Raw genomic sequence first — 20,787 nt, 5'->3', positions numbered from 1 at the left:
TCTGCATTATAGTCAAATAGTTTGATATTTTATCGTTTATGTGTTCACAAGTTTCAAGTCTAGGTGAAGCATGTCGTCTCCAATTAGTGTTGGAGCCAGCAGGAAAACTGAAAGTACAACATTTCAGGTGAACCTGTGTGTCCCTGCCGCTCGCTGCTGACTGGTTTCACCTTTACAGATTTTTGCAGAAACTTTTCTCCAAATTATGAACAAAAGTCAAAATCAACTATCCACATATTTTTTGTAAGTTTTGCTGCAGGACTAGTTTTACACCGAAAAGCCAACCGAAGTAAAATAAAAAGATTCAAATCAAACAGGCGGCAGGATAGTGATCCTTCCACCTCTCCTCTTAAAGACACAGGCACACAGAATAACCAGGACACAGTTCCTACAATCCACACAGTCTTGTAACTTTGATTCTTTTTAATGGTGTGTAAACACACATCTTGTACAATCTGATGTCCACTCATGAATATTTCCACTTGTTTTGATGCAGGAATCCAAAATGCCGATCACTCAGATTGACGTTTCCCTGAACAAAACTGAGGAGACTCAACTCATTGCAGACGGGTTCACAAAGGTTGAAGGCCCTCTGAACCAACTACCATCAGGAGACAAGGTGTACCTCTGGTACAAAGAAGAAACTGGTGTTGAGGCCATCACCAGGATTCAGTTTTCATACACCACCGAGATGCAACGTACCGGCAGGTCCACAAGAACCTCAGCGCTGGAGGATCCCCGACCTACGTGTGGTTCCTCAAGGGTTCCACTGGTGCTGACGTGGCCATCAAAAGCCTTCACGTCCCCAACGGTGTGCAAGACGAAGCCAAGCAGATCCAACAGGGCCGGGAGAGGCTGACCTGTGATCTGAACCAGGCCGTCGGAGGACACTGGGCCTACCTGTGGGTGGAGAGAGAGACCCCGGTGTACATCATGGGGATCAAGGCCACCTCCTCCTGGTCAGAATATCGTCAATTCCTTTGGGCAGGTTACAACAGAATGGATGACTACACCAACAAGTTTGTGGCGGAGGACCGGGTCTACATCTGGTACCTCACTGACAGTCAGAGTGCCATCGGGGACCTGAAGTTCTCCGCCAACCCCCGACAAGGGTTACATCAAGGTCGACGTGGATCTTAGCATGGGGACCGGAAGAGAGCAGCTGTTCCTGTGAACAACTCCATCAAAGGCATCGGGATGCTCACCGACAAAGCTGCCAGTGCCTACGAGAAGGCCGGCGCCGTCGTCAAAAAGATGTACAAGGCCAAGAGCTCCTCGGGGAGCTACACCTTCCACATGTGTTTCTACCGCTGAGCGCTGCGGTGGTGACCGAGCTGAGCCTGCTCTCCGAGAATCATGCAACCAGTTCTAAATATCACTTTAACCACTTCATTCAATCAGGGTTCTCTTCTTGAGTGCAAAAATGTTTGACCTACAATTTAAATCTCGCCACGAATCAAAATGTTGCTCACATGATGAAATGACTCTTCATCACTTTCTGCTTCAATAAAATTCTCTTTTGCATTTTAAATATGACTTAGTCTCATTATTTATTCATTTTGGCGAAACATTGAAAGACATCATAGTGGTGGGACTCTATACGATACACAATGAAATACTAGAACACACTGTGAAATACTGCAACACACACTAAAATACCACAATGCACTGTGAAATACTGCAACACACAGTAAAATACCACAACGCACTGTGAAATACCACGACACACACTAAAATACCACAACGCACTGTGAAATACCACAACACACACTAAAATACCACAACGCACTGTGAAATACCACGACACACACTAAAATACCACAACGCACTGTGAAATACCACGACACACACTAAAATACCACAACGCACTGTAAAAATGGTTGAGTTTCCTCTGACAGGCGGCAAAGATCCTGACGTGTGAGAATGTTATGGACTTTCTGTTGTTTGCAGGGTGAACGTAGTTCAAGGGTACAAAAAATAAAAAAAATCCTTTCAGGAGCCATAATCTGCCACAAACAGTACAAAACCAGGCGGAACTAATCTCTAGTCAATACTACTGGCCGGCGTCGCCATGGCAAGCAGGCGCTGATTGAAAAGCCGGCAGCCAGCGCCGTCACAACGAGTTTTTACCTTACCTTTCTCTCGTCATATTGTAACATGTGAGGGATATGGGTGGATTTATGTGTTAACTATACACATAATTGTGAATCTATACATGTCTGGAATAAAATCATCATCGTCATCATCATCGTGGAACCCTGCACACACAGCCTGTAGGCCACAGCCGACCCAACAGAAGGTACCTTGACCTTGCAAAACAATAATAAAAAAAAACAACTAACAACTATAAAACAAAATATGAATGTTATTGACTGTGATAGAATTGGGATGCCAGTCTCAAATGAAAATAAACAAGGAGATGCAGAGAATAAAACATTTTTATTTCTTTTCTTTCAACCACCGATTAGGAAATGACAGGAAACTACAAAAACTATAAGATTTTAGTATACACAGCAAACACCATAATTTTTCATATCAAGAGTAAAAAAACAATTTCAAAGTTGGGTACAAAGTTGGGTTTGGTTTTGCTGTTTTGTGGAGCTCATGCCATTTAATTGGCCCCTAGGGATAAAAAAAGACATTTATTATTTATTATTTCAACCATTAGACTCTGTGAGGAAACATTAGTTTTGAAGTGTCAGACTTACAAGTGATTGGCCCAATAGAGACGGGAGTCGCCGAAGCAGAGCTGGAAACAGAGCGACTTGTTCTCCTTCTGCTACAATACTACAAGGTACAGATGGAGGACGGGAGGAGGAGAAAGAGACAACGATTAGTTAAGATGAGAATAAGGGACATCCCAAAAAAAAAAAAGCTTACTTGTCTGTCTATCTAGCAATACTAATATTTTTTTGTGCTGATGAAGTGAAAGTTGTGACTCACGGTGGAGCAGTTGTACTTCCCCCTGTCACAGAGGGTGAGGTTGCAGTGAAGAAACACGGTTCTGTGTTGCCCGTTTGGTAGGAAAAACAGAGCAGAGAAACGAGCCCGTGTTGATCTGCCGTTCTCGATCACCTGCACCTGCCGGGGGTCAACGGAACACCTTGCGGGGAAAGATGGAGGAGATCACTGGTGATGTTACTGGTTTACCACAAGGCATCTGCTGAGGCTGAGGAGGTGCACGTACTTGTTCTGGATCAAAGGGTATTTCACAGGAGTATGAGGGCTTCGAGAGTGACTCGCGAAGCAGTCCTCCAGGACAACCACAAAGCGTGGACCTCTGCCCTGCACAGAGACCCCCACATACAGTGGGCTGCCAACTGGGATGTTGACGGGGCCCGGTGGGTACGTTTCACTGAACGAAGGGTTACGGTACAGAGACATGGCAGGTGTGAATTGGCTGCCCACGCCTGAAATACCACCTTCCTCCCTGTCAAAAAAAAAAAAAAAAAAAACTGTTTTAAAAAACGTGAAAACAAGTCATCACATCCTGAAAGTCATCAAATTCTGGAGGTTTTCTAGTTTGAAGGCGAATGTTATTCAAACCACAAACCCAATGCAAAGTAAACTTGGGGTTCTACTTAATAATAATAACAATGCCAATAACAATAGTAATGATAATTCTGAAGTATTGTTTTTATTATACTGAAGAAAAGTAAATCAAATCAATGATTTTCACAGTTATTAATGTTAGCCCCACAAATAGCAAATGACGTCACTGAATGGTTACTTACACAAGGAAAGGGCTGATATACGCATCAAGGGTGCTGTCTGCCTCCAGAGGATACGTGCAGGAGATGGGAACTCTGCTTGGAGCGCTGAAGGATGAGTTTTGTGCTGAATAGATGAATATGTTGTTGACATATGTGACGTGTGTGCGGTTGGTCTGAAAGACAGATGATTAAGTTGTCAGTGGTTGGAAGAACAGGGGAAAGATAGAGCAGCTCTGGCACATGTGGAAGTAATTAGCCAATGATAAATAAGTTAAATTAATTTGAGCATACAGTCTTAAGTCTGATAATCCATACTGGATTATTACAACCTGGGAATATAAAAATGACTATGGATTAAGCATCCAGACATCTGTAAACAGCACTGATGATGACATCGCTCATGATAAGATTTCTAACGAAGAAGATGTAGCAGGACATACAAGTACTTTTGTCAAAGAAAGAATTAATACCTTCATTAGGTTTCCACACGCTCCTGGTTGAGTGTCGACTTCATACCAAATCCAGCCATTGCTCTGTCTGACCATGGTGCAGTTGCGATCAGCAAAGTGGCCAGACATTGGGTCGAACCCGTTATCGACCAGGCTACTTGCCTGCACTCGTACCTGCATTTTGCTCTGCTGACAATAAAGAGCAAAAGCATGCTGTGGTGGGTGCAGCGCTGGAGGGAAAGAAAACAAGGAAAGAAAGAAAAGAAAATGAGATCAAATCATTTATGACGGGGATTTTTGGAAATTAAAAATACCATTAGTGTTAGAACATGTTAAAGCATGGACATGCCCTCACCTTCACATACAACACTGGCGTCTTCAAAATGAGCACAGTCGTGGACCCCAAAGCCTGGATGCCTGCAGTCTGATATGGAGGGTTCATTTCCATCACAAAAGACGTCGTCCAACCAGATGGGCCCTCTGCCGGGTCCAAAGGCTGCATGAGATAAAGCCGATCGGGCCCTTCCACAGTCCAGCTGCCTGCACATCACGTTGGCATTGTCCAGGTCCCAGTGATCATCACACACTGTCCCCCACTGTCCAGCATGGAAGATCTCCACTCTGCCTGAGCAGCGGCTCCCAGAGTTGGCCAGCCTCACTGGTGAACTGGCTACATGGGAAAGAAAGGAAATTGTCGGTGAGTAGGTGGGCAAAAACACAAACTGCAGTATGTCGAGCAGCACAAATCTGTACTCACCTTCACAGACGACTCCGGCATCCTCATGGTGGCCACAGTTGTGAGAACCAATCCCTTGGTGGCGGCATTGGGACAGCCTCGTTTCACTTCCTCTGCACATGACGTCGTCCATCCAGATGGGTCCTCTGCCTTGTCCAAAGCGTGCATTTGTTGGTGCCGAGAGAACTCTGCCACAGCCCAGCTGCCTGCACACCACCTCAGCATCGAGCACGTCCCAGTGATCATCACACACCGTCCCCCACTGTCCAAAGTGGAAGATCTCCACTCTGCCTGAGCAGGAGCTGTTTCCTCCATTGACCAGGCGGACTTCTCCCTCCACCGCCGCGTCGTTACCAGGTGGTGTGGTGATGTGAGACGGTGTTGGTAATGGAGGTCTGGCTGTGATGTTCACAGATGGACTGGTTGGCCAGGCTGTGCTGTTGCTGTCTGACAGACCTGAAAGAAAATATTCTGAGAACTTAGAAGACAACAACAGCCTGTGCAGAAGTAAACATTTCTCTGCACCACCGAGTTCATTTTATCATTTAATGTGAGCAAATCAAAATGATTTCATGAATGATTAGTGTCATGATCCTGCTCTCACTCGCCCCTCCCTTCCTGAGAGTTTTCACTCCTCCCCCCTGTTCTCTCCTTCTTCCTCCTCCTGGTCACAGCTGTTTGTTATTGTCATTAGTGTGTGAATTTAGTTCCCCTCTCTTGTAGGTCTGGTTGCCAGTTCGTCTGCGTTCTCACACCATTCACACCCGACATTTTTTCCTCGTGTTGCCTTTGTGTTTTTTGACCTTCTGCCTGCCCGACTTTGCCTCCTGGATTTCCTCGTCTATCGCCTGTACTGGTTTTGTCCTTGGACTGCCTGACTTTGGTTCTGCTGTGGTTTTTATAATAAACACTTTTGAACTGAGCTTCTTGTCTGCCGTGCAATTGAGTTCACGAACCCTGACAGTTACCTTCACATATAACGCTGGAATCTTCAACATGAGCACAGTTGTGGACCCCAAACCCTAGATGCCTGCAGTCTGATATGGAGGGTTCATTTCCATCACAAAAGACGTCGTCCAACCAGATGGGCCCTCTGCCGGGTCCAAAGGCTGCATGAGATAAAGCCGATCGGGCCCTTCCACAGTCCAGCTGCCTGCACACCACGTTGGCATTGTCCAGGTCCCAGTGATCATCACACACTGTCCCCCACTGTCCAGCATGGAAGATCTCCACTCTGCCTGAGCAGCGGCTCCCAGAGTTGGCCAGCCTCACTGGTGAACTGGCTACAAGGGAAAGAAAGGAAATTATAGGTGAGTAGGTGGGCAAAAACACAAACTGCAGTATGTCGAGCAGCACAAATCTGTACTCACCTTCACAGACGACTCCGGCATCCTCATGGTGGCCACAGTTGTGAGAACCAATCCCTTGGTGGCGGCATTGGGACAGCCTCGTTTCACTTCCTCTGCACATGACGTCGTCCATCCAGATGGGTCCTCTGCCTTGTCCAAAGCGTGCATTTGTTGGTGCCGAGAGAACTCTGCCACAGCCCAGCTGCCTGCACACCACCTCAGCATCGAGCACGTCCCAGTGATCATCACACACCGTCCCCCACTGTCCAAAGTGGAAGATCTCCACTCTGCCTGAGCAGGAGCTGTTTCCTCCATTGACCAGGCGGACTTCTCCCTCCACCGCCGCGTCGTTACCAGGTGGTGTGGTGATGTGAGACGGTGTTGGTAATGGAGGTCTGGCTGTGATGTTCACAGATGGACTGGTTGGCCAGGCTGTGCTGTTGCTGTCTGACAGACCTGAAAGAAAATATTCTGAGAACTTAGAAGACAACAACAGCCTGTGCAGAAGTAAACATTTCTCTGCACCACCGAGTTCATTTTATCATTTAATGTGAGCAAATCAAAATGATTTCATGAATGATTAGTGTCATGATCCTGCTCTCACTCGCCCCTCCCTTCCTGAGAGTTTTCACTCCTCCCCCCTGTTCTCTCCTTCTTCCTCCTCCTGGTCACAGCTGTTTGTTATTGTCATTAGTGTGTGAATTTAGTTCCCCTCTCTTGTAGGTCTGGTTGCCAGTTCGTCTGCGTTCTCACACCATTCACACCCGACATTTTTTCCTCGTGTTGCCTTTGTGTTTTTTGACCTTCTGCCTGCCCGACTTTGCCTCATGGATTTCCTCGTCTATCGCCTGTACTGGTTTTGTCCTTGGACTGCCTGACTTTGGTTCTGCTGTGGTTTTTATAATAAACACTTTTGAACTGAGCTTCTTGTCTGCCGTGCAATTGAGTTCACGAACCCTGACAGTTACCTTCACATATAACGCTGGAATCTTCAACATGAGCACAGTTGTGGACCCCAAACCCTAGATGCCTGCAGTCTGATATGGAGGGTTCATTTCCATCACAAAAGACGTCGTCCAACCAGATGGGCCCTCTGCCGGGTCCAAAGGCTGCATTAGATAAAGCCGATCGGGCCCTTCCACAGTCCAGCTGCCTGCACACCACGTTGGCATTGTCCAGGTCCCAGTGATCATCACACACTGTCCCCCACTGTCCAGCATGGAAGATCTCCACTCTGCCTGAGCAGCGGCTCCCAGAGTTGGCCAGCCTCACTGGTGAACTGGCTACAAGGGAAAGAAAGGAAATTATAGGTGAGTAGGTGGGCAAAAACACAAACTGCAGTATGTCGAGCAGCACAAATCTGTACTCACCTTCACAGACGACTCCGGCATCCTCATGGTGGCCACAGTTGTGAGAACCAATCCCTTGGTGGCGGCATTGGGACAGCCTCGTTTCACTTCCTCTGCACATGACGTCGTCCATCCAGATGGGTCCTCTGCCTTGTCCAAAGCGTGCATTTGTTGGTGCCGAGAGAACTCTGCCACAGCCCAGCTGCCTGCACACCACCTCAGCATCGAGCACGTCCCAGTGATCATCACACACCGTCCCCCACTGTCCAAAGTGGAAGATCTCCACTCTGCCTGAGCAGGAGCTGTTTCCTCCATTGACCAGGCGGACTTCTCCCTCCACCGCCGCGTCGTTACCAGGTGGTGTGGTGATGTGAGACGGTGTTGGTAATGGAGGTCTGGCTGTGATGTTCACAGATGGACTGGTTGGCCAGGCTGTGCTGTTGCTGTCTGACAGACCTGAAAGAAAATATTCTGAGAACTTAGAAGACAACAGCCTGTGCAGAAGTAAACATTTCTCTGCACCACCGAGTTCATTTTATCATTTAATGTGAGCAAATCAAAATGATTTCATGAATGATTAGTGTCATGATCCTGCTCTCACTCGCCCCTCCCTTCCTGAGAGTTTTCACTCCTCCCCCCTGTTCTCTCCTTCTTCCTCCTCCTGGTCACAGCTGTTTGTTATTGTCATTAGTGTGTGAATTTAGTTCCCCTCTCTTGTAGGTCTGGTTGCCAGTTCGTCTGCGTTCTCACACCATTCACACCCGACATTTTTTCCTCGTGTTGCCTTTGTGTTTTTTGACCTTCTGCCTGCCCGACTTTGCCTCCTGGATTTCCTCGTCTATCGCCTGTACTGGTTTTGTCCTTGGACTGCCTGACTTTGGTTCTGCTGTGGTTTTTATAATAAACACTTTTGAACTGAGCTTCTTGTCTGCCGTGCAATTGAGTTCACGAACCCTGACAGTTACCTTCACATATAACGCTGGAATCTTCAACATGAGCACAGTTGTGGACCCCAAACCCTAGATGCCTGCAGTCTGATATGGAGGGTTCATTTCCATCACAAAAGACGTCGTCCAACCAGATGGGCCCTCTGCCGGGTCCAAAGGCTGCATTAGATAAAGCCGATCGGGCCCTTCCACAGTCCAGCTGCCTGCACACCACGTTGGCATTGTCCAGGTCCCAGTGATCATCACACACTGTCCCCCACTGTCCAGCATGGAAGATCTCCACTCTGCCTGAGCAGCGGCTCCCAGAGTTGGCCAGCCTCACTGGTGAACTGGCTACAAGGGAAAGAAAGGAAATTATAGGTGAGTAGGTGGGCAAAAACACAAACTGCAGTATGTCGAGCAGCACAAATCTGTACTCACCTTCACAGATGACTCCGGCATCCTCATGGTGGCCACAGTTGTGAGAACCAATCCCTTGGTGGCGGCATTGGGACAGCCTCGTTTCACTTCCTCTGCACATGACGTCGTCCATCCAGATGGGTCCTCTGCCTTGTCCAAAGCGTGCATTTGTTGGTGCCGAGAGAACTCTGCCACAGCCCAGCTGCCTGCACACCACCTCAGCATCGAGCACGTCCCAGTGATCATCACACACCGTCCCCCACTGTCCAAAGTGGAAGATCTCCACTCTGCCTGAGCAGGAGCTGTTTCCTCCATTGACCAGGCGGACTTCTCCCTCCACCGCCGCGTCGTTACCAGGTGGTGTGGTGATGTGAGACGGTGTTGGTAATGGAGGTCTGGCTGTGATGTTCACAGATGGACTGGTTGGCCAGGCTGTGCTGTTGCTGTCTGACAGACCTGAAAGAAAATATTCTGAGAACTTAGAAGACAACAACAGCCTGTGCAGAAGTAAACATTTCTCTGCACCACCGAGTTCATTTTATCATTTAATGTGAGCAAATCAAAATGATTTCATGAATGATTAGTGTCATGATCCTGCTCTCCCTCGCCCCTCCCTTCCTGAGAGTTTTCACTCCTCCCCCCTGTTCTCTCCCGCTTCCTCCTCCTGGTCACAGCTGTTTGTTATTGTCATTAGTGTGTGAATTTAGTTCCCCTCTCTTGTAGGTCTGGTTGCCAGTTCGTCTGCGTTCTCACACCATTCACACCCGACATTTTTTCCTCGTGTTGCCTTTGTGTTTTTTGACCTTCTGCCTGCCCGACTTTGCCTCCTGGATTTCCTCCTCTATCGCCTGTACTGGTTTTGACCTTGGACTGCCTGACTTTGGTTCTGCTGTGGTTTTTATAATAAACACTTTTGAACTGAGCTTCTTGTCTGCTGTGCAATTGAGTTCACGAACCCTGACAATTACCTTCACATATAACGCTGGAATCTTCAAAATGAGCACAGTTGTGGACCCCAAACCCTGGATGCCTGCAGTCTGATATGGAGGGTTCATTTCCATCACAAAAGACGTCGTCCAACCAGATGGGCCCTCTGCCGGGTCCAAAGGCTGCATGAGATAAAGCCGATCGGGCCCTTCCACAGTCCAGCTGCCTGCACACCACGTTGGCATTGTCCAGGTCCCAGTGATCATCACACACTGTCCCCCACTGTCCAGCATGGAAGATCTCCACTCTGCCTGAGCAGCGGCTCCCAGAGTTGGCCAGCCTCACTGGTGAACTGGCTACAAGGGAAAGAAAGGAAATTATAGGTGAGTAGGTGGGCAAAAACACAAACTGCAGTATGTCGAGCAGCACAAATCTGTACTCACCTTCACAGACGACTCCGGCATCCTCATGGTGGCCACAGTTGTGAGAACCAATCCCTTGGTGGCGGCATTGGGACAGCCTCGTTTCACTTCCTCTGCACATGACGTCGTCCATCCAGATGGGTCCTCTGCCTTGTCCAAAGCGTGCATTTGTTGGTGCCGAGAGAACTCTGCCACAGCCCAGCTGCCTGCACACCACCTCAGCATCGAGCACGTCCCAGTGATCATCACACACCGTCCCCCACTGTCCAAAGTGGAAGATCTCCACTCTGCCTGAGCAGGAGCTGTTTCCTCCATTGACCAGGCGGACTTCTCCCTCCACCGCCGCGTCGTTACCAGGTGGTGTGGTGATGTCGTGAGACGGTGTTGTTCTGTAAGGTGGTGTTGTGGTCCAGTAAGATGGTTCTGTGGTTGTGGTGAAATACTCGGGGCCCAACGGCTCTGTTAAAAAAAAGCGAATATATTTTAATGCACAAAATTAACTTGTGTGAATGCGTGTGAAGATATTTCTTTACAATCATTACCTGAACAGTATGCAAGTGAACATGCCGTTGGCACCACCAGTTTGTAGACATAGTACCGTCCATAGCAGCGTTTAACTTGGATTTGGTGATTTGCGAAGTGGCAGCAATCGTTGACCCAGTGATTGCACACAGTGCGATTTACAATTACTCCCGATTCTGTGGGATGAGGTTCAACTAACCACAACGGAGCATGTGTCCCGCACCTATGCATCTCTGGACACCTCTCCGGGATACGAGCATTGACTTGCTCCAGGAACATACGATACCAGCCTTGCCAGCGGCGATCTTGATCACAACGGACTCCATTCCCACTTAAATTTGTTGAACGCCATTCGTCGTTCAGTACAGTGTAGACGTGACAGGGGTCAACACACTGAGAAGTGCCATTCATCAAGATGCAGTCCATGCCTCTCGGACAAACTCTCCCTCTGCAGACAGCCTGGAAAGACTTTGATGAAACATCTGATTTGAATGCTGACATGGACTCAAGGCATTCAAAGGAGCCTGGTGTGTTTTTGCAAATCTGATTTGAGTTGCAGGGAGGGTCTGGGAGGGAGCACTCGTCGACGTCCACGCACCCCTTTTCTGGCGACCAGCGGTATCCCGGGTTGCAGCAGGACGAGTCACTGCACAGTTTGACGTCATAGCAGGTCAGACCATCACCCACAAAGCCATCTTTGCACGAACAAGTGTAAGGTCCGAGGTCCGAGAATGTGTCTCCACGTTCTTTTCGATCCACGCAGAAGGCCTCATCGTGACATGAGTCACAGCTTGTGGTTTGGATTCCTGTTGAACCGCAAATGGACAGTTTCACATTTCCTGTAATTAAAATCACGAAACTCAAAATGAGCGCTACATATTAGTACATATTGTGTTGTGTATTTATATCAATGCCAGGTCACATTTCCTAAAAAAAAAAAAAAAGATGAAATGAGTTCATGCCACATTTTAATGGTTATTTGATATCTCACATTTTCAACTGTACACAGTATATTGCAGACCTGAAATATTCACAACATGTGGTATGCAGATTTACCGGTAGAACATGAATCATCCAGATGCCTGAGGCACACATGACCAGGTTTAATAAGTATTTCAGAGTCCAAAGAAACAAGGAGAAACAGCTTTTAGTTCCTACCCTATTCACCTGAGGAACAAATTACCTGAATACACTCACTTATTTTAACCAGGCCTTAAAAACACTATTATCTGCTCGGAGCTTTCCAATAAACAATAGATTTTACTTATTCTATTATCTTTAAAATGATAAATTGTTCCCCCCTATCACTTAATTTTAATATACTTCCTTCATTTCCATGTAAAGTACCGTAAATTGCTATGTATCTGAATGGTGCTATACACTGTAAGGAAATTTGCTTCCATTTTCCTCCCACAGTTAAAAAAAACAAACCAAAAAACCTCCATTTGAGATTACTTGACATTTTGTGAATTTGAGTCAGTGTGAACTGGTCCTGTGATGAACTACTGGCCTGCACATGTTGCGCTCTGAATTTGATTGAATAGTTTAGAAGATGGTGAAAGATAAGTATAAAGTCATATTTACATATCTACGGCGACATGTGAAAGAATGTACGGCGTATTAATCATATGAAACATATATCCATTAGTGTTTAAAAAAAAAAAGAGTAAAAGTCTAAAAAAAAAATCTAATTTCAATAACTATTCACCTTATCTTAGTTGACAGAAAAGCGAGTGGTTTTACCTGAGGTGCTTCCTGTGAAAATATGCAGAAGTACGAGCAAAAGCAGGGCCCCTGGTTCCCCCATCGTTCAGCAGCAACGCAGTGACCGGGTGCGAAACAGGTGCAGTGTGACTACGGAGCAGAGCCGTGGGAATTTATAGGCCTGTTTAATCTGTCTAACCTGTCTAACCCTAACCCTGTGTCAAAGGACAATTACAATTGTGCAAAACATAAATGAGCCAACAAAAGCAGCAATTCCAATGACGTGGGTTGAGTTACTTATAAAACAGAACGAGACAAGTGGGGTCAATTTAAATTGAACTGGCACGCGAACAAAAAAGTGTGGGGCAATGTAGTTCCTGGTTCTTCAATTAATCTAAGGTCACTTATTGAAACTTCAAGGAAGTCTCACATGTTTGCGCAGCCAACATACACACCTTTGCGGCCAGAGTCATTAAAAACCAAAGCCAACTTCCAGTAACTTATAACCAGGAACATATCATGTCCAGTGTACACTGTAGACTGTAGTCTTTATCTTCTGAGTGATCACGTCCTTGAGTCTGGAGAAACTAAAGAAATGAAACATAACCCACTCTATACATTCACACTTTTTTTTTTTTTAATGAGTAATTCTGTAGCTTTTTTAGTTCTCGGGACACATTTATGACAAAAAAGAAAAAGAAAAACATCATATATCAGACTAGCAAACTTTACTTTTAACACTGAGTTTTCAACCTCCAGAGAAAATGATTTCTGACGTCTGTTTCTGGTATTTCACTGATATCTTCTCTTAAGAATGACACTCTGCATTCATCCATGCGTCTTCCTTCACTACATAGAGTCCAGATATCTTTGTCCCCCTTAACTTCCTCCAGCTCCTCTGGGTTAAAACCCCAAAGCTGCTTCAGAACCAAACCAGAGATTTAGTCTCTCCAGCAGCTTCTGGGTCGAACTTTGGGCCTCAACAAATGGCCTTGATAAACCTCAAATAGGATGTGAACTGGGGGCGACTTGATCAGATAAACAAACAACCTCGACTGGCTGATTCTGCAGCCCAACTTTCATTTTAATTGCTCTTCATCATGATTCACTGAATGTAAAACTCAGCCCATGTTTCCAGTGATCTTTTGTTTCGATCACTTCCTTATATTCCAAGAACACGTGTTGACCTAATTAATGTTTTTCCATCGGCAGCTTTCACCGATTGGAAGTCAGACAAGCCTTTAATTGACCGTGGTTGAATTGAGAGAAAGTAAAAGCCAAGTCAAGAATGTTCTTCTGAAAATGCAAATAAAGGCCATTTGCAAAGTTCTTAATCGCCTCTTCAGAGTCTTGATAATGTGTTTGATGGGTGTCCGGCATTCCATTGAAACATTGTGTGTTCTGACTCATCTCAATACAAAAACAACTGTGCATGAGAAATGAAACTGAACTGGATGACAAGTCAGGATGAGTAGCCCACCGATTTCCCCCCCCCCCCCATTACTTATTATTATTGCTTTTAATTAATTTGAATTATTCTTTCTTGTTTGTTTGTTTTGTTGTTGTTGTTTTTTTTATATATATTTTATTTAAATTTTTTATTTATATGTATGGGGTTAAATCAAAGAAAATAATTAATTTTGATGTGTGTTTATTGTAAGTTGTACATTGTTTAATAAAAAGACCCTTGAAAGAAAAAGGATGATGAATGGATTAAATGTAATGTAATTGAGAACTGCTCAAACACTTCACCGTGTCACACCTTGGACATCTGGAATTTGGAACACACACACACACACACACACACACACACACACACACACACACACACACACACACACACACACACACACACACACACACACACACACACACACACACTGTCTAGGTCTGGGTCCTTCGAATCCGCACAGACAGGGAGTGACAATCTTTCTCCCCGAGAAGAGAGAAAAGGATACACAGTGAGTTATAAACCTACAAACCTTGAGAATGGATTAACACAGGAGTTTATTACAAAAGACAGAAAAAGTACCGGCCTTTACAAGAATATTCTTGGGCTTTAAAGCATTTCACCCCGAAAGGATCCTGCTCCAGAACCACCTCAGCAGAGAGAGCAGAGAGAATGAGAATCAGAGAGAGCTTCTGAGCTCGCGCCAGAAATGCTGTGTCTTTCATAGTCTGGCCGTCAGTCTCCGCCTTCCGGTGCCTGTTTGATGGGGGGTTTAAGGGGGGCTTCTGTCTTGCAGATAAAAGGGAAGTTGCTGAGGCACATCCCCCAGTGAGCTTCACACAAACACAGATTTGCATTCAAACCCCCATCGCATGTCTTTCACCCCCGAGGCTTATCTAAGCCATTTATGAGAAGCCAGGTCAGGCTTAGTTTGGTCAATTTTAACAGTTTTTGTAAGTAAATGCAGCAAATGTCACAGTTCGGAGGTCTTGTAAACATCATAACGTTCACATTTAAGGTGTTTTGTAAGTTCCTCTCTTGATGTGATTCAATCACATCATAAACAACCTTTATTTATCTCAAACAGGATCTAATTTTTATACCACTGGGTCGGTTTTGCACCGTATCCAGGAAAAAGAGGGAATTTCAACAGTTCCTCTCTTGATGTGACCAATCTCACATCAGATATGATCATTAAAAAGGGAACAGATTAGTTTCATCTTCTGGGTTAGAATTAAACAATTTCTGGCCTCGGTCATGGCCGGAACCATCAAACAGTTTTTTCCCAGTCCTCAGGGGTGGTGAAGTGTGACCCCCCCCCTGGGGATCCTTTGTCGCTGGTGGCCTCTGGATGATCTTCTCCTGGTGCTGAGTCTGTGCAGGCTGCTCCTTTGTTGTCAGGAACGATGATCTCTCTGTCGGGTAGAGCCGCCTTGGTGCGGTGATGAAGGTGGAACCATGCTCGATGTCCTTCGACCTTCACGGCGTGTGATGTCTTCTCCGTCACCCGGAATGGACCGCACCACCTTGGATTCCTGCAAACAGCACAAAACTGTACAGAGTCTATTAGTACAGTCCAGTATTCAAAACTAAACACTTGTAGGGAAGCATGCGCGTCGGGCTGTGGAATGTCTCTGGCCAGTAGACGAAAGCCACTCCCTGTGTGCGCTTATCTCCACAGAGATGGGAGAAGCCTCTTTAAGTGTCCTTCCTCTCCTGCTGTGAGCAGATTGTTTCACCATTCACATGTGCTCTCCTTTGTCTTGTAGATAGCTGGTGTTGTTTGCGACCCCACCCAGCTTTTATTACGCCAATTTGATGTGCCTCTGGCGGGGTCATCTCCTACGGAGTTATCACCTATCTCAGAGGGATGGTATACATCATGTGTGTGTGTGTGTGGAGAGAGAAGAGAGATAGAATTGGAGGGAGTGTTTGTGTGAGACGTGTGATGGAACTACAAAACAAGATGGCGGATCACAAGAAACTACACTCCAAATGGCGGTTCTCAGAGAGCAGGAGGTCTTTCCTGGGTCTCGGCCATGTGTTGATAGCAATGGAACAATAGAAGCTAGCCGTAGCATCTGCTTCCTGTGTGTCTCTGCTAAAGGACCATTTCTACAATGAGTTTATGTGAATGCGATTTGTCTTGTAAAACGTCATAAGTCATCAGCTGGTGTTCGGTCGCAGTGTGATGTTGTCTTTGATATGATATGTGTAGGATTGTGAGTTAACCAGTTAGTAAAGCAGATTAGCATGCAGACCCTGTGTCTGTGGCAGAGTTAACGTTGGTTTACACATTGATAACAGCTCCTAATATCATTATCAAAAGAACGAGATCACTGTAACATAATTAACACATATTCATGAAAGTTAAGCGGTTCTATGCATAGCATCAAGTTTAACTAATCTCAATTAATCCCCAGTTGTTACCACTGCCTTGAAGCAGTTCGATTGTCGTCCTGCTGGAGGGAAGCTGGTGTCTTCTCCTTCAGTTAGCACCTCCTGCTAACTGTGGCTGCTGGTCCTGCAGGCTGAGGAGAAGAAGATGATGCTGGTGTTTCAGGAGTCCTTCTTTGCAGCGCCTGGTTGTTCCCTTTGTCCAGACTAAGGAACTGGTCGCTCAGGTCTGTGAAGGTTTTCCTTCTCTGAGTCTTTTTGCAAGCGAGGCTCCCAGGACCCCCTGTGGCACGTGTGCATCCAGAGGTGTCAAAAGCCTGCGAGCTTCAAACAATCAATGACTGGCTAAATGCATGGGGGAGAGTCTTGAGCAGAAAAGGGGGGGAGGAAGGTCTTGGAGAATGTCCCCCCCTTCCCCACTCTAGGTGTGAAAGGCCATCACATTCCTGAGTTCATGTCATGACTGCGTCTCATGACAAATGGAGATTGTCTCTTCCCAGAAATTAACAATCTTTCTGTGATCCTGTGAAATCCCAACACCCCCTGTGTCCTCAGAAGCAGAGTCGACGTGTGATTCTGAGGGCACACACGTTCAGTCCACAGATAAGAAAGTTCATTCATCAGTTCATTCATGTGGTAACATCTGGACATCTGGTAAGCAACTGGGCATTGTCGGTACAATCTATCTCTGCTATGCAATAGTAGTATAAAACAATCCTTCAGGTTATGGAACACAATTCAGATAAACCACAATAACACTGGCATGATGTTAAATAACTAACTTGTTTCCCGCTAGATGTTAGTGAGACACAGGGTTGTTAGTTAAAATGGGTTAAGGTGAGAAAGAGAAGGGGGGTCACCTTGATGAGAGCTGCATGTAAATGCATGTATATGACTATGTGTAAGTCATACTGAGTCCTAACTAGTGTTTCAACGTAGCTATGTGTCTGACAAAGTTGTGCACAAAATATAATTCAAGTGTACTTGTTAAGTGGACAGTGATGTTTTGAGTCCAATCAGAGGTTAATAGCAGGGTGTCTTGCTATTACTGTTTAGGGATGGAATTTCTGCTGCTGCTTACAACTCAAGTCTGCCTGAATGCAGGAAACAAAGTGGCTACATTGGATTAGCATTTGTGTTAATGTCGGTGCAGGGGTGGGCTATGAGCAAGCCCTGGTTGTGGGAGACAGAGAGGCGGTCAGAGGCGTTTTCCCTGTCTCTAACAGTGTTAATTCTAGTTTCCAGCTAAATTCTTCACATGCTGCTAGAATGTCCCTCAAATCCATTTCAAATTCTTCACTTTTTCCTACATTCTCATACAAAATATCCCATCTTTCCACAATTCCAACACTCATCTCTCTCATTTGCTGGCCTAACTTCTCTACCTGCCTTGTTCCTGTCACAACTTCTTCCTTGTCATCTGCCTCTTCATTTTCTTTCCATAATGGCCATCAAAATAACATACTTTTCCTTCAAAACACACTTCCTCTTTTCCTTCAAAATAAATCACCTTTCTATTTCTTTTCCTTCTACTTAAACCACTGTTTACATATGAACGGGGGTGTGGGCTTAACTACTCCCCCCTTTTTTCTCCATCTTCCTCTGATCCTGTCTCTGTCCCTGCAGTGTGATGTTGTCTCACTTATTGCCACCAAGCCATGAACTGTCTCTGTCTCTGTTTCTGTTCTTCCCCCACTCAGCCAAACGAGCACATGTTTCAACATGCAGTTTCCCATTTTTCATACTTCTTTTATTGTTATAAATGCCGCTATTACAGATTCAAATATGAGAAATGTCTCGGATGGTCGGCGGCGGAGTGAACAGAGAGGGATGAAGCGGTTTTCCAAAAAATAGAGCTCTTTTTTATTTTTCTGATTTTCATCTTTTTCTTAAAACGGTGCAAATATTTACAGTGTCTAAAGAACAAAATGTAGAACGGAACACAGCAACACCAAAACTAGGAAAAAAAATGCAGAAATAAACTGGTTTTAAGTTTGCCAGGCTAAATCAGCCAGATCCTGCACAAACGGCTGCACAGCCCAACTGCTCAATTCCCCTCATCAAGACGGTCTAACCACGACTCTCTTCTGGAGCCTTCTACTGGCTTTTTATACCTGCAGCTCCTCCCACAGATGAGCCCAGTTATCCGAATAAATCAATTAACTAAATAACAATCATTCTAACTGAAAAATAACAACTGCAACAAATAAACACAAAATGCATAAACACCCAAAATTATTTTTAGCAAATAAAATCCCTTCTGCACATAAAATAAAGTTTCCCCCAAACCAGTAAAACACCCCCGCTACAATGGTATGCGCCGCCCAGAGCGCGTGAATCCATCCTATAACTGCACCGTGGCACAGTCTAGAGATGGGCAAATGAAGCCTTGTGAACCTTTTGAGGCTTCTTCCTGATTGTACCGAAAAAAGATTCAAAGCTCCAAAGCCTCAAACAAAGGCCAAACCAGTGACATCTAGTGGTCTACTACAATTGTAGCAGCAATGAACCTCCAAATGATTCACGCATCGATTCCAGTTCCAACACAAATGCAACAAAGTCCCTACTAAGCAGTGTCTAAGTCTGGGTCCTTCGAATCCGCACTGACAGGGAGTGACAATCTTTCTCCCCGAGAAGAGAGAAAAGGATACACAGTGAGTTATAAACCTACAAACCTTGAGAATGGATTAACACAGGAGTTTATTACAAAAGACAGAAATGGTACCGACCTTTACAAGAATATTCTTGGGTTCTTGAGCAATTCTCCACGAGTGGTTCCTGCGCTCGAACCATTTCCGCAGAGAGAGTGCAGAGTCAGAAGGAGAGAGAGCATCTTCAGCAAATGCTGCGTGTTACATAGTCTGGCCGTCAGTCTTTGCCTTCCTATGCCTGTTTGATGGGGGGGGTTTACGGGGGGCTTCTGTCTTGCAGATAAAAGGGAAGTTGCTGAGGCACATCCCCCAGTGAGCTTCACACAATCACAGATTAGCATTCAAACCCCCATCGCATGTCACCAGCCTTTCACAAACAAAGAACTGTACTCAACCCCCGTCTCATGTCACCGGGCTTCCACAATCCCCCGAGGCCTATCTTTAGATATTAATGACCAGTCAGGCCAGGCTGGGCTTGATCAATTTCAACAGTTTTTGTCTTCATTCGAAGAATCATTGTTCTCACATGAAAGTGTTACTGTATATTGTCAATTGACTAATAAAATGTTAAATGTGTCACCTATAATTACTTAAAAGTGGGACTGGGTTTGTGTGATGCTTCAAATGCAACAATGTATATTGGTGAATATATGGGATTGTGCTTGTGCTACAAGGGAATTATTATGTGTGCATAAGGGAAATGTGCTTGGGGACTTTTTTTTTTGTGCACTTTTTTTTTTTTTTTTTACAAGTTTTTATTCAAAAACAAAATCTTTTCGATTGTGCTCGGCTTTAAGCGGCTTCTTCTTTGGCTGACGATCTCGCCAGCCTTCGAAAAGATTCTCTCACATGGCACTGAGGATGCTGGCGTGGAAAGATATTGCATCGCCACTGTGAAAAGGTGTGGGTATGCAGTTTTTTGGAGCAGCCAATATTTTAATGGGTCATCTGATCTGGGCAGCAATTTGTCCTTCAGATATCTGGATAAGTAAAGAAAAAATATAACATCAGTATCATTTCAGCAAGAGATGAATACAAAACAAAATATAAAAAGTAAAGTAAAAAATGTTTACCTCTGGACCTCTGCAATTGCACTGGCGGTGCAATTTGATGGCTGCTGTGCCTCCATGTGGCCGTCCAGCAGGTCCCAGAGGCTGTTGCTTTGATTGGACGGACCCTCTGCAGGTGGCAGTGGCAGAGCTGGTTCAGGCATCACATTAGCACATTCCCTGGTGAGCCTTTCCACCGCTGCCTGAGAGTTTGATGTGCTACAAAACCCCACCACTTTAAATCTAGGGTCAAGTAATGTTGCAAGCGTTAGTGAAGAAACTTTTTCCAGCATGGCACATTTCTCTAGCAGGTTTGTGTTTATGTTCTGGATGAGGTTACTGGCGGTGTGGTGTGTTACTGAAGCACACTGTCTGGAAATTTGGTGCTTCAGCATTTTTACAATTGGGATCACTTTTGATCCAGAGACCCTCTTCTCAAGGGACATTTCTTCTGTGGCCTGGTGGAAGGAAGAGACGACTGTGATGCATTGATTTATGCTTTCATAATCCTCCACGGAAAATGGCGAGAGTGTGGTGTTGAGGCTGCTGAGTGCTGCACCCAGAGGCTCCCTCAGCTCATACAGCCGCTGGAGCATTGAGAATGTGCTGTTCCAGCGGGGGTCCACCTCCTGTACAAGTTTGTGCTCTGGTCGGCCCATCTGTCGCTGTATTTCACACAGCTTTTCTTTTGCTGATGTGCTCGATTTGAAATGTCCAACAATT

The 20,787-nt window shown here is 45.5% G+C and overlaps 2 protein-coding genes across 2 annotated transcripts in view; both read right to left on the bottom strand.

The window, feature by feature from the left end:
* Window positions 1-4,494: 4,494 nt before the first annotated feature.
* LOC308145072 (scavenger receptor cysteine-rich domain-containing protein DMBT1-like) overlaps window positions 4,495-20,787 on the bottom strand; it is a gene marked incomplete at both ends in the record, with an annotated part of 128,229 nt that continues 111,936 nt past the window's right edge. The window contains 7 exons of the mRNA XM_080516405.1: window positions 4,495-4,832; window positions 4,920-5,354; window positions 6,041-6,181; window positions 6,269-6,581; window positions 7,610-8,052; window positions 8,562-9,276; window positions 10,305-10,633. Of these exons, the coding sequence (XP_080372531.1) occupies window positions 4,495-4,832; window positions 4,920-5,354; window positions 6,041-6,181; window positions 6,269-6,581; window positions 7,610-8,052; window positions 8,562-9,276; window positions 10,305-10,633 (2,714 nt within the window). The remainder of the gene's footprint in view (window positions 4,833-4,919; window positions 5,355-6,040; window positions 6,182-6,268; window positions 6,582-7,609; window positions 8,053-8,561; window positions 9,277-10,304; window positions 10,634-20,787) is intronic.
* LOC308149085 (uromodulin-like) lies at window positions 10,642-20,228 on the bottom strand (the record flags this gene model as incomplete). The annotated part of the gene is made up of 4 exons (XM_080520728.1): window positions 10,642-10,714; window positions 10,890-11,581; window positions 14,591-14,723; window positions 20,089-20,228. The coding sequence occupies 4 exons, from the start codon at window positions 20,226-20,228 to the stop codon at window positions 10,642-10,644; spliced, it is 1,038 nt and encodes a 345-aa protein (XP_080376854.1).

Source organism: Blennius ocellaris, assembly GCF_963422515.1.
Source record: "Blennius ocellaris genome assembly, chromosome: 3".
Lineage (NCBI taxonomy): Eukaryota > Metazoa > Chordata > Actinopteri > Blenniiformes > Blenniidae > Blennius > Blennius ocellaris.
Note: the sequence above shows the minus strand (reverse complement) of the source record. Positions and strands in the feature narration are given on the sequence as shown.